This window comes from Thamnophis sirtalis, unplaced genomic scaffold (genome assembly GCF_051295495.1).
Source record: "Thamnophis sirtalis isolate CommonGarterSnake01/CBP01778 unplaced genomic scaffold, rThaSir2_p1.2 scaffold_4, whole genome shotgun sequence".
NCBI lineage: Eukaryota > Metazoa > Chordata > Lepidosauria > Squamata > Natricidae > Thamnophis > Thamnophis sirtalis.
Window position 1 is genome coordinate 2887051 of NW_028261384.1, and position 13361 is coordinate 2900411.

Here is a 13361-nt window from a genome sequence, read left to right on the forward strand (position 1 = left end):
GTCTAGATAGTCTAGATAGGGGTCTGTGTGGCTTTGTGCTTTCTGACTCAACCCTTCATCCCCTCCATTCAGCCTGTCTCAAGTCTTCTAATTGGGGTTACTTCAGCCCATTCTGGCAGGGAGGCAAGGATCACTTTACCTCCTACATATACATATATGTGAATGCCTATGTCTCTGTACATATATGTGTGGTCTGTAAATGTCTCTCTGTGTGTATGCATGTGCATGTATGTATGCGTGTGCATATATATGTATGTGTGTGCGCGTGTGTGTACATACATACAGAGTTGGAAGGGATCTTGTAGGACATCTACTACTGTGTTTTCCCGAAAATAAGAGAGTGTCTTATTTTCTTTTGACCCCCGAAATAAACACTTGGCCTTATTTTCGGGGAGGTCTTATTACTTTTGAGGTGGCGGGGTGGTCCTCTCATGGCTGCTGCTGTGTTGCAGTATTTTCAGGGAGGGATTATTATCCGGGGAGATCTTATTTTGGGGGAAACAGGGTATGTGCATATGCATGCATGTCTGTATGTGTGTGTATATGTATGTATGCGTGTATATATATATATATATATATATATATATATATATGTATGTATGTATGTATGTATGTATGTATGTATGTATGTATACACACACACGCACAGAAACATAGAGGCGCACACACACATTTTTTCCCCATGCTATCCTCGGCCTTCAACTTTTTCAACCGTTTTCAAAAATTTATTCCGCCAGTAATTATTATTATTATTATTTTTGAAAGGGTCAGAACAGTTGGGGAAAGCGACGGCTAGCCAACGTTTTCCGTTTTTCTTCCCCTGGAAGCGAACCCAAACCTCCCACCGCGGCCGCTCTCTCCCTGCTCTCTCTATCACCCTTCTATCCCTGTCGTGTTCCAATGAAAAGGAGGGGGAAGCTCCCGAGTGACGTCATTGCCAGGCGCCAACTCTGCGGCGTTGAGAATAAGGGCTTTTGGCTTTGCGTGCGCGCGCCGGAAACGCAGGCCCCGCGCCGGTGCTGAGCTTTCCTCCGCCTCCCTCGCGCGCACAAAGGGAAAAACCTCAGAGGCGTTGGGAAGAGGGGCGGAAGTGACGTGTGGGCGCTGATACGCGCGCCGGAAATGCAGGCTCCGCGCCGCCCCTGAGGCGCCATGGCTCCTCTCTGAGGTAAAAAAAAAAAAGGCGGCCATGGCGCCGATGGGGATCCGGCTTTCCCCGCTGGGGGTGGCCGTCTTTTGCTTGCTGGGCCTGGCTGTGCTCTACCACCTCTACTCGGGCTTCCTAGCCGGCCGCTTCGCCTCGTTTATCTTCGGCGGGCCTCCCGCTCCGGCCGGCGTCGGCGCTTTGGTGGACTTGCGGGAGTTGTTGGCGGCATCGGTGGCGGCGGCGGTCCGCGGCGGGGTCGAGGTTCGGCGGGTCCGCGAGGGGAACGCGCTCCACGCCCGGTCTAAAGGCAAGACCCGCGAGGGGGCCGAGGAGAAGATGACCAGCGGCGATCTCCTCTCCAACCGAAAGATGTATTTCCTCCTCAAGGCCGCCTTCCCCGACGTGCAGGTGAGGGGAGGACTCCAAAGCCCATCCTCCGCCTCCCTCTGTGTGTGTGTGTGTGTGTGGTGTCAGGGGGTTGGGCAAAAGGGCGGGGGACGCCGCCCCTGCAGAACAGGCTTTTCCAAGCCAGGCAAAGGAGAAAGCTGCTTGGACTGCAATTCCCGGAATTCCCCAACCAGCTATGCCTGCAAGGAAAAGCCAGGTGGAGTTCAACTCCCATGATTCCCAGCCAGCCAGCCAGGCATGCAAGGGGAAGCTTGGGTGGACTACAATTCCCAGTATTCTCCAGCCGACATGCTTTAAGTGGGGTGGGGGTTCAGCTCCCATGATTCCCAGCCAGCAAGGCGTGCCAGGGACAAGCTGGCTGCCAGATTAGAAACAGGAGATGTGAATTTCAATCAACATTAAAGGTGCGGCCTCACTTTATGTCGAAAAGCTTGCATAACAACGTACCGGTTTGTGCAACACAAATGTAGGGATGGGGCAAACAGAAAGCAGAAGTTGCACATTGTTGTAACCCGCCCATTTCTACATATTGCCGTAACGTCAAGTGTCTTTTATTTTGTCCCAAAGTGAAGCAATACCTGGCCAATGAGTTTCCCAAAAGAGACCATTCTGAAAACACAGCTAATCCTCGACTTACAACGGCAATGATGTGCCCCAATTTCTGTGGCCAAGCGAGACATTCCTTTCCTGCTGATTGATGGGTTTTCTTGCCACATTGGTTCAAGAAATCACTCTACAGGCCGTCATCAACTTACAACTGCGATGGAGCCCCCGGTGAAGCGAGACGTTGGTTAAGTGAACTCAGCCCCATTGAATGACCTTTCTTGCCACCGTTGTTAAGCGAATTGCCGCGATTGTTAAAATGAATCTGGCTTCTCCCTTGACGTTGCTTCTCAGAAAGACCTTTGGATGCAGCAACAGTCATAAGTATGAAGCAGTGGCCAAGTGTCTGAATTTCAGTGTCACTATTCTGGGCGGGCAGCAAACATTGTAACGCTGAACACGTGACTCTCTTTTTTTCAGGGGAGCTGTCATTTGGAATGGCCACTAAATGAGCTGTCGTAAATCAAGCATCTCCTGTTGTTAAATGAGTCAACTAGTTGTTAAGTGAATCTGGATTTCAAACCAGGTCACAAATAGGGAATGACGTGACCCTGGGATGCTGCAGCTGTCATAAGTATGAGTCAGCTGTCAAGCATCCAAATGGAAAGGATGGGATCGCATTGATGCTGCAACAGTCATAAGTACAAATCATGCTCCTGAGTCACAGTTTTTAGCATTGTAATTTGGAATTGTCACTAAACAAGCAGTTGTAAGTCGAGGATTACTTGTACAGAATTTGGAACTGCCTGTAAAAGGTTTTAGTTGGGGGCAAAAATAGCATTTCCATGGGTAGCCTTATTGGTTTCATGTTTCAAAGCACTTTCCTTGGTTAACATTATATGACGCTATATTCCAGGACGTTGTTAAGAAGAAAATGCATTGTAGATTGTGGAGTCCTCATTGATCTCCAAGTTTTGTCCGTCAGTTGTTCCTTGCAGACGTTTTGTGACCCAACTGGGGAACTTCATCAGGGCTAGAAGGAAGCGGGGTTAATGGAGAGAAGGAGGAGGAGGACGACCGTGGGGTCGATGGTGCTCTGTGAGCTTGGATGTTTTGTTTGGCTCAGCTGGGGAATATTGTCAGTACCAGAGGGGGCTATATAAATAGAGCAAACCCACACTTTTTGTTTTAGCACTGATGACGTTATCTAATTGGGTCATGAAGCATCTGCAAGAAAACCATCAAGCTCAGAAAGCACCAAGAACTACAGTTATCCTCCTCCTCCTTCCTTGAAGCACTGATGCCATTCCCCAGTTAGGTAACGGCCAAGATCAGAGAATAGCAAAAACCCCACAGCCTTCCTCTTCTTCTTCCTCCTCCTCCTCCTCCTTTGCTGACTTCACTCCCTTCTACCATTGATGCTGTTCTCTACTTTGGTAGTAAAACGCCCACAAGCCCACCTCGAGGCTCAGAGAGCATCACAATAGTTGTGTGCCCTGTGGTGCACAACTATTATCTTCTAATGGGATAAGTGCACCTCCATTGATTTGACGACAGTACACACGTCCTTTCCCTTCAGATAAACAGCGAAGAACACGTGGACGAAAATGACCCCGAGGTCGTCTCCTGGGACCACACCATTCCCGACGATATCACGAGGCAAGTCCAGCCGAAGTTGGTTCCAGCCGAGAGTGTCACCATATGGATTGATCCCTTGGATGCAACTCAGGAATACACAGGTAACAATGACTCAAGACAAACTCTGAGATATATTTTGTCTGTCTGTCTATTAATCTTCTAAATATTATCATCTAAATATTATCTATCTATCTACCGTGTTTCCCTGAAAAAACGAAAGGATCTTATTTTCTTTTTACTTACAAAATATGGCCTTGGGCTTATTATAGGGGAGGGCTTATTGTTTTGGGGTTGCCGGACGGCTGCTCCCTTGCGAACTGGCTCCTGAAGAGCTGGGCACAGCCTCAGGGGCGAAGCAGCCATGAGGTGACCGAGCTCACGAGGAACCGCCCGGCAAACCCCCTCTCCAGCCGGGCAGAGCACCATTCACTGACCTAGGGGGTATCCCTAAGGCGCCAAGCCACGTGGCGCTCTGCCCGCTCCCCAGCTCCCGTGGCTTGGCACATTAGGGATACCGCCTAGGTCAGTGCTCTGCCTGGCTGGAGAAGGGGTTTGCCAGGCGGTTGCTCGTGAGCTTGGTCACCTCATGGCTGCTTCGCCCCTGAGGTTGTGCCCGGCTCCTCAGGAGCCAGTTTGCAAGGGAGCAGCCGCCCGGCAACTCCCCCGTCTGGCCAGGCAGAATGCCACTCCCCAACCTAGCGGTATCCCGAAGGCGGCAAGCAATGTGAGCGCCTTTCTCCCCCCCAGCTCCTGCGGCTTGGTGCCTTCTGGATACTGCTGTGTCAATGAGCGGTGCTCTGCCTGGCTGGAGGGTGGGGATTGTCCAAGGGGTTTATTTTTGGTGGTGGGCTTATATTTTTGCCCATGCGAAAAATGTGGCAAGGCTTTAGTTTCAGGACAGTTGTATTTTCGAGGAAACACGGTATCTACATCCAACCATCCATCCATTTATAATATTATTTACTTTTCTGTCTATAATTTATCTTCTAAATATTTGCTTGTCAGTCTGTCTGTCCATCCATGATATTATTTATTTGTCTGTCTATCTCTATAATTTATCTTCTAAATACTAGCTACTTAACTATTTACCATATCTATCTACCAGTATCTGTCTATCTATCCTTCTAAATAGTAATTTCTTTCTTTCTTTCTTTCTTTCTTTCTTTCTTTCTTTCTTTCTTTCTTTCTTCCTTCCTTCCTTCCTTCCTTCCTTCCTTCCTTCCTTCCTTCCCTTTCCTTCCTTCTTCTTCCTTCCTTCCTTCCTTCCTTCCTTCCTTCCTTCCTTCCTTCCTTCCTTCCTTCCTTCCTTTCTTTCTTTCTTTCTTTCTTTCTTTCTTTCTTTCTTTCTTTCTTTCTTTCTTTCTTTCTTTCTTTCCATTGAAGATTATCAATCATAACAAAGAAAAAAGATGAGATTCAAATTCCAAAGCCCTCTGTTACCAAACTATATAACGGCCAAGTGAGTTTTGCCCTGTTTGACTTCCCTGGCCAGATTATTTTTTTAAGTGAATCCCTGCACTCGTGAAGTGAGTCACATGGTTGTTAAGTGAATATATATTCTGTTCATTACCGTCCTAGACCAGAGACCAGAACAGATAAAAACCCTTGTCGAATCTCCAGTTAAAAATTCTAGAGTAAAATAATACATAATAGGTAAAATCTATGATAAAATCTGTCAATTCCACACGGCCTTAACTATACTAAAATAACAATTCATGGGGACTTTCCTGTAGCTGTTCAGTTAGTCACATGGTTGTTCACTCAAATTACTTGTCAGAAGGTCGCAAAAGTGGATCACGTGACATTCCCCCCTCCCTTGGATTAAAGGCGAGTCAGTTGCCTGAATTTTGATCACACGACTATGGAGACATCATAAGGGTGAAAAACCGGTCCTGAATCGCTTTTTATCAGATCCGTGGCAACTTTGAGCGGTCACTAAGTGAATCACAGTAAATTGAGGACTGCCTGAAATGTTTATGTTTGCTTCATTTTCACACGGACATGATGCGTGGGTGTTTTTCCCATTTCCCAGAGAATCTTTCCCAGTATGTCACCACGATGGTGTGCGCGGCGGTGGACGGGAAGCCAGTCATCGGTGTCATTCATAAGCCATTTTCTGAATATACCGGTAAGTGGTTTACCAGCTGTAGAGATTCTCGGTCATGGATGCTTTTTTCAGGAGGCAACTGGACTTTCTTGGGATTTTTCTTTTGGAAGACCTTTTGCTTCCCATCTGAGAAGCTTCTTCAGCTCTGAAAGGACATTGGAAGGATTTATACTCTTTGCAGACAGCTGGTCATTTGCATCTTTTAGAGCAAGGGTGTCAAACTCAATTTCACAGAGGACCACATCAGGGCTGTGGTTGACCTTGGGAGACGAGGACGGCGGGCGTGCCGAATTCGGTGGGTGTGGCCAACTGGGTGGGCATGGCCATCTTGACATCACTCACTGAGCATGGCTGAGTGGGTGGGCGTGGCCAGCTTGATGTCATTTCCCAAACTGCTGGCCTGATGTTTCTTCTTCGCATTGGTATGACTGGGCCGAAGCAGGCCAGCCCCTTACATTTTCCAGGACAGCCCCACAGGCCAGATCCAGCCCTCGGGCCTTGTGTTTGACAACCTAGTTTTAGAGGGTCACTAAGGCTACCTGGAGGCTTCTCTGTGTCCTCAGGGTCACCTGAGTAGTGCAAATGGTTTCTGTAGTCTGCAATTTTTCCCCCTCGGGAAACCCATTCCTACTACCACACCATTCAAAGGGTCTTCATCCCAAATTGTATAGCTAAAGGTCTGTAGAGATTCTCGGTCATGGTTGTCCCAAAGGTGCTTTTTTCGGGAGGCCACTGGACCTTTCTTAAGAGTTTTTTATTTGAGGACGTTTCACTTTCTCATCCTGTCAGAACTGAAGAAGCTTCTTGCATGAGAAACAAAATGTCCTCGAAGAAAAAAATAAAAGACAGTCCAGGGGCCTCCTGAAAAAGCACCTTGGGATGGTAAGTGGCTTCTTTGTTTCAACGCAACAAGGTTTTTTTCAATTGTTATATGGGGTTATGGGGCACGAAACCAGGGTTTCTGAACCTTGGCAAGATGTCTGGACCCCTACTCTAAAGAGTCTTAAAAATCAGTGGGGTATAATCCAGACTCTGCCTTATTAAAGACGGTTGGATATTGTGCAGACCATTAGTTAAGTAACAAAAGAGAAGATGTATACCTTAGGATTGAACTATGGGGGTCCTTGCTGGTTTTTCTTGGCAGATGTTTTGGGATCCAAAGGGATAACATCCTTCATGCTAGAAGGGAATGGGGTTTGCAGAGCAGAGTGGGGGGAGGAAGACTGTGAGCTGGTTTTTGCTCCCTGAGCTGGGTAGCTTTCTTGCAAACATTTCACGACCCAGCTAGAGAACACCATCAGTGCTAGAAGGGAATGAAGTTTGGGGGAGGAGGAGGAAGAAGGGGGGGAAGGAAGGAAGGAAGGAAGGAAGGAAGGAAGGAAGGAAGGAAGGAAGGAAGGAAGGAAGGAAAGAACAAACAAGGAAATCTGTAGGATCCTTGGTGGTCTCTGTACTTGATACAGGTGTTTCATGACCCAACTAGGTAACATATTCAGTGGTAGAAAGGGTGGGTTTGCAGAGAGGAGGAGGAGGGGAGGACAAGGAAGACTGTTTCGTAACCCGATTAAGTAATATGTGCTACAAGGAAGTGAATTTTGCAAGGAGGAGGATGTGGTGGAGGAGGGGGGAAAAGGAAGAAGAGGAGGATGAGGATTGTGGGGTCCTTGGTGCTCTCTGAGCTGGGTGGTTTTCTTGCAGACGTTTCATGACCCGACTAGGGAATATCACCAGTGCTAGAAGTGGGGATTCATGGAGATGAGAAGGTTGGAGGAAAAGGAAGAGGAGGACTGTGGTCTTTTGTTGTCACTGAGCTTAGTTCTTTTTCGTTGCAGAGATTTCATAACCTAACTAGGTAACACTATCAGTGTTAGAAGGGAGAGGGGTTTGTGAAGTGGAGGAGGGGGAGGAGAGTAAGAAGGGGGAAGGAGGAGAAGGAGAATGACATTGTGGTTTTTGGTGCTCTCTGAGCTGGGTGGTTTTATAGACAGACAGACAGACAAGATGGATTTAGATATAGATTTATAGATAGATATAGTTATAGATATTTTGATAATATATAGAGATATGGTGGGTAGATGTGATATAGATATAAGTAAGTATAAGTATAATCTTTATTGTCATTGTACTTAAATACAACGAAATTGGATATATAGATAAGGTGGATAGATTTTTATACACACACCCATACACAAACAAACACATGTACACATATACACACACACACATGTATTTTTCGGAGTACAAGATGCTCCGAAGTATAAGACTCACCTTGTTTCTGCCTCTGCCTCCCAGCAATTTGCCTCCTTGCAGCAAACAGCAAGTTTCACTTTCAATTTCAGTTTAAGCATGGGCCTCCCAATGATCAGCTGTTTAAGGCTGCAGGGATTGCCATAGCCCAGGGATGGTGAACCTTTTTCTTACGGTGTGCCAAAATTGCATCCGTGCATGCTATAACGCACATGCTTACTCAATTCTCCCCGCCCACCTGCGCCTGCGCACCTGCCCCCCCCTCCCACATTCCCGCAATAATACCCCTCCCCAGGCTGAAGAGGCTTTCCTGAAGCCTGGTGAGGGCGAAAAGCCCGGAAATGGATCATTTTCTGCTCCCCCGCCCCCCAGGCTTCAATAAAGCCTCTGGAGCCTGGGGATGGCAAAGACAGACTCCCCCAGCCCCCTGGAGGCCCCTTGGAAGCCAGAAACAGATCATTTCCGAACTTCTGGTTGGGCCGTTGGGGCCTTTTTTCCCACTCCCCAGCCTCTGGAGGCTTTCCTGAATCCTGGGGAAGGTGAAAAATGGCTCCAATGGCCTAACCGGAAGTTCGGGAACAAACTTCCAGTTGGCCTCTTAGGGCAGTTTTTTGCCCTCCTCAGGCTCCGGAGGCGAAAACTGCCTTCCACGGCCCTCTGGAAGGGCGAAAAATCAGCCACCAAATATGGCTCCACATGCCACAGGTTCGCCATCACTGCCATCGCCTATTGTTGCTCTGTAAGCCCCATTTTCTCAGTTTGCTGCAAGGAGGTAAATTTCTGGGAGATAGAGGCCAAAGGATGAGGGCTTGTGGTTGTACAGGGCTACAATCTGTGTATAAGATGCACCCAAATTTTCACCCTTTGTTGGGGGGAGGGAATGTGCATCTTATACTCTGAAAAATACGGTATATAGATACAGATAGATATTGAGATAATAGAGATATAGAGATATAAATATGGTTGGTTGGTTGGTTGGTTGGTTGGTTGGTTGGTTGGTTGGTTGGTTGGTTGGTTGGTTGGTTGGTAGGTAGGTAGGTAGGTAGGTAGGTAGGTAGGTAGGTAGGTAGATAGATAGATAGATAGATAGATAGATAATGATGGATGGATGGATGGATGGATGGATGATGGATGATGAATGAAGGATTAGATAGATAGATAGATAGATAGATAGATAGATAGATAGATAGATAGATAGATAGATAGATATGGATGGAGAGAGAGAGAGATGGATGTAGATAGGTAGGTAGGTAGGTAGGTAGGTAGGTAGATAGATAGATAGATAGATAGATAGATAGATAGATAGATAGATAATGATGGATGGATGGATGGATGGATGATGGATGATGAATGAAGGATTAGATAGATAGATAGATAGATAGATAGATAGATAGATAGATAGATAGATAGATAGATAGATAGATATGGATGGAGAGAGAGAGAGATGGATGTAGATAGGTAGGTAGGTAGGTAGGTAGGTAGGTAGGTAGGTAGGTAGGTAGGTAGGTAGGTAGATAGATAGATAGATAGATAGATAGATAGATAGATAATGATGGATGGATGGATGGATGGATGGATGATGGATGATGAATGAAGGATTATATAGGTAGATAGATAGATAGATAGATAGATAGATAGATAGATAGATAGATAGATAGATAGATAGATAGATAGATAGATAGATAGAGGAATATTGAATATAGAGATATTTAGATAATACAGAGATATTGATATGGTAGTTAGATGAGAGAGATTTAGATATAGATATTTAGATGATATAGATAGATTTACAGTTGTATAGATTGATTGGTAGATGTAGATAGATATAGATATATACCTCATTTGAAAGCTATGATAATCAACATCCTCAACTGGTGATTTGCTGTTTTTTTCCCCAGCTTGGGCGATGGTGAATGGCGGGTCCAACGTTCAGCCGCGCTCTTCCTACAATGAGCGGACGCCGACCATCATTGTGTCGCGATCTCATGAAGGGCAAGTTAAGCAGGTGGCATGGCAGAGCTTCGGCAACCAAACCGCCATCATTAAAGCCGGTGGAGCTGGTGAGTGAATTCAGATTTTTCTTTTCTTCAGATTTCGGGTGGCAAGTCTGTGAGCAGGCAGAAAATTTGTGAGACTTTCGGAAAAACTCCCAATCTCTCTCTGGAAATGTTTGCCCGGTAAAGACTATGATTAGTTCCTCAAATTGCAACAGTTCGGTTAGTGACCATTGAAAGTTACGACGTCCCTGGTAAAAGTGACTGGACTGTTATTCTTACTGATGACCATTGCAGCCTCCCTGCGGTCATGTGATCAAAATTCATACACATGGCAACCAACCTGTGTTTGTGACGGTCTCTGGGTCACATGGTCCCCTCTTAACGATATTCTGAGAAGGAGGAAACCAGGTTATCTTAACAACCATGTGACTTAGGGAATAACTGCGGTGATTCATTTACCAACTAGGGCCAGAAGGGCCGTCAAATGGAGCAGAACTCATTCAGGCAATGTCTCACTTAGCAGTGGAAATTTTGGGTGCAATTGCGGTTGTATGTTGAGAACTGTCTGTATAGCTCCTGAAGTTTGAGAGAGATGAATTAAGTCCATCACGCCTTCTGTTTGCCACTAGGGGGTGCCAGGATATCCCGGGATACAGGCACTCCTGAACTTACAACCGTTTGGTTTAGTGACCGTCAAATGTTACGATGGCCCTTTTTCACACTTAACGACCATCGCAGCATCCCCAGGGTTCACCTGGTTAAGATTCAGAGGGATAAGCAAAGTCATTGGGGAAGCCTAGATTCACTTAGCAACCAGATTACTCACTGAACGACTGAAAAGTGCTAAAATGGGGCACAATTCCCTTAACAAATGTCTCACTTAGCTACATTAATTTAGGACTCAATTTGGCTGTGCTGACTTAACAACTGTGATGATTCAAATGATGAAGTGAGTTTTGCTCTATGCTACGACCTTTCCGGCCACCATTGTTAAGCAAATCACTGCAGTTGTTAAAGTTAGCGGCACGGTCGTTAAGCGAATCTGGCTTTTCCCCAATGACTTTGGCTGTCCAAAGATCATAAAAGGGGATCGTGTGACCCCTGGGATACTGCCGCCGTCGTAAATATGCATCAGGTGCAAAGTGTCTGAATGTAACTCGAATGACCCTGGGAATACCGCGACGGTCATAAGTGTGAGAAATGGTCAAAAGTGTGAAAAAGGGTCGTGTGAAAAAGGGTCTTAAGTCCTTTTTTTTCAGTGATGCGGCCTGTTTGAACCATCACTAAGTGAATTGTCGTAAGGGGAGAATTAACTGTATATTGCTAAAACTCCAAAAATCTACCATCTTTCCAGTTTTAAATATTTTTTTTATTTTTATATCTCTCTCCCCCCCCCCCCCCCCCAAGGATACAAAGTTTTATCTCTCCTCGATGTGTCCGAAGCACACCAGGAGAAAGCCGACGTCTACATCCACGTCACCTACATAAAAAAATGGGACATTTGTGCCGGCAACGCCGTGCTGAGGGCCCTCGGTGGCCGCATGACCACCTTAGCTGGGGAGGAGATCACCTACACGGGCTCGGACGGTAACGAAGGGGGACTCATTGCCAGCGTCCGGATGAACCACCAAGCCCTGGTTGAAAAACTCCCTGTCCTTGTCAAAACATCACGGAATTGAAAGGTGGGGATAAAACCCTGTGCGAGCTAGTTAAAATGAATCCGGTGAAAGAGGAGGATGGAAAGTGAGGGGGCTTCTTCAGGACCGGAATCTTGCCATGGCGTTTGGAGAAGATGATCGAAGCGTAGGAGGGATGGGCTTCGGAGTCTATCCCTTTTCATTTTTAAATTTTGAGACAATTCTCTTGGCCGAACGCTACCGAGAAATCAAGAGATGGCTTCTTTGTCTGAAATGAAATCTCTGGATTTCTTTGTAACGTCTGGAAGCACTTGGATATTATTTCTTCTTTTTTTTCGGGATATGATATGATTTCCTCCTGACGGAGGGTCCTAACTGAAGTAATGACAAGAAGGAACCCGGCTTTTAAGTGTACTTGAAAATGCAAACCAGCGTCATGTGGCGGAGGGCTACTCCCCCCAGCCTCTCTCCCTCTCTCTGGGTTTTAATTATTTTTACTATGAGAACATTGTTTTGTTCGCCCATGTGTCATTGAGAAGAACGGTGTGCCCTCTGCGGTTCCCAACTACTGAATATTATTGCCGTGATAAATCCATGTGTGGTCCAGAAAGGTTTTTTCCCCCCCGAGCTTCTGATGTAAGGCACGCCTTTGATCGTTCAGCTCTTTATGCAAAGGATCCTGTGTGTGTGCGTGTGTGCATGTGTGTGTGTGAAACAAATAAATCATTTGGTTAAATATACTATAGATAGATAGATAAATATAAGCAAAGGATCATATATACAAATATATATATGATCCTTTGAGATATATATGTACAGTATTTTTCAGAGTATAAGACACATTAGTTTTTGGGGAGCAAAATGGGGGGGGGGGATTATGCCTGTTCCCATAACACCAGAAAAGCAAACAAACCCAATAGTATAATAAAATGAACTTTTTTGCCAACACCCCCTTAAATTAAATTAAGCTTAATATGACTGGGCGTTCAGCCAAAAGCACTTCACATTTAGTAAAATGTAACAAAGCTGAATTAACAAACCAGCCCAGTCTTGCCTGCCATTGAGAAAACTCAGCCATAAAGGGATTATCCTTAAAGGGATTATCCCCAAAAGAATAGAAATCACTTAGCCACAGGAACTGTCAGTCTTCAAATCTTAGTTAGTTTAGTTAGCTTCTCCCAGCTGGAATGAACCCGAAAATGAAGCTTTTTTTCCCCAACGAGTTAGCACCTCAGGTCTGAAAAAGCTACATTCCCAGTACAAGACTTAACCAAATTTCCACCCTTTTTAAGGGGGGGGGGGAGTGCATTTTATATTCCGAAAAATAGGATATATGTGTATATATGTATATATAGCAGGTATACATAATTATATATAAATACACATAATATTGATAGAAGCAAAGATACACACACACACACACACTCACAGATATGATCCTTTGCATTATGTACACACATACAAATCTACCTATACCTATCCTCATAACATATTTTAAAATATATAAACAAAAGACCATATATATGTGACAGTATAGTATTGGCATGAGCTAGGCCATAAATCTTGATTAGCACCTATAAAATTATCTTCAATTTCTCAATTTAGGACCAATCACTTAGTGACCAAAGTTAGGAGGG

At 45.5% G+C, this 13361-nt stretch overlaps 1 protein-coding gene across 1 annotated transcript; it reads left to right on the forward strand.

Moving 5' to 3' along the window:
- The first annotated feature begins 1108 nt into the window (after positions 1-1108).
- On the forward strand, positions 1109-12319 carry BPNT2 (3'(2'), 5'-bisphosphate nucleotidase 2). The gene is made up of 5 exons (XM_087712366.1): positions 1109-1555; positions 3678-3837; positions 5769-5864; positions 9989-10150; positions 11495-12319. Exons 1-5 carry the CDS (start codon positions 1190-1192, stop codon positions 11764-11766), a joined length of 1056 nt encoding a protein of 351 aa, XP_087568492.1. The 5' UTR covers positions 1109-1189; the 3' UTR covers positions 11767-12319.
- The last annotated feature ends 1042 nt before the right edge of the window (positions 12320-13361 follow it).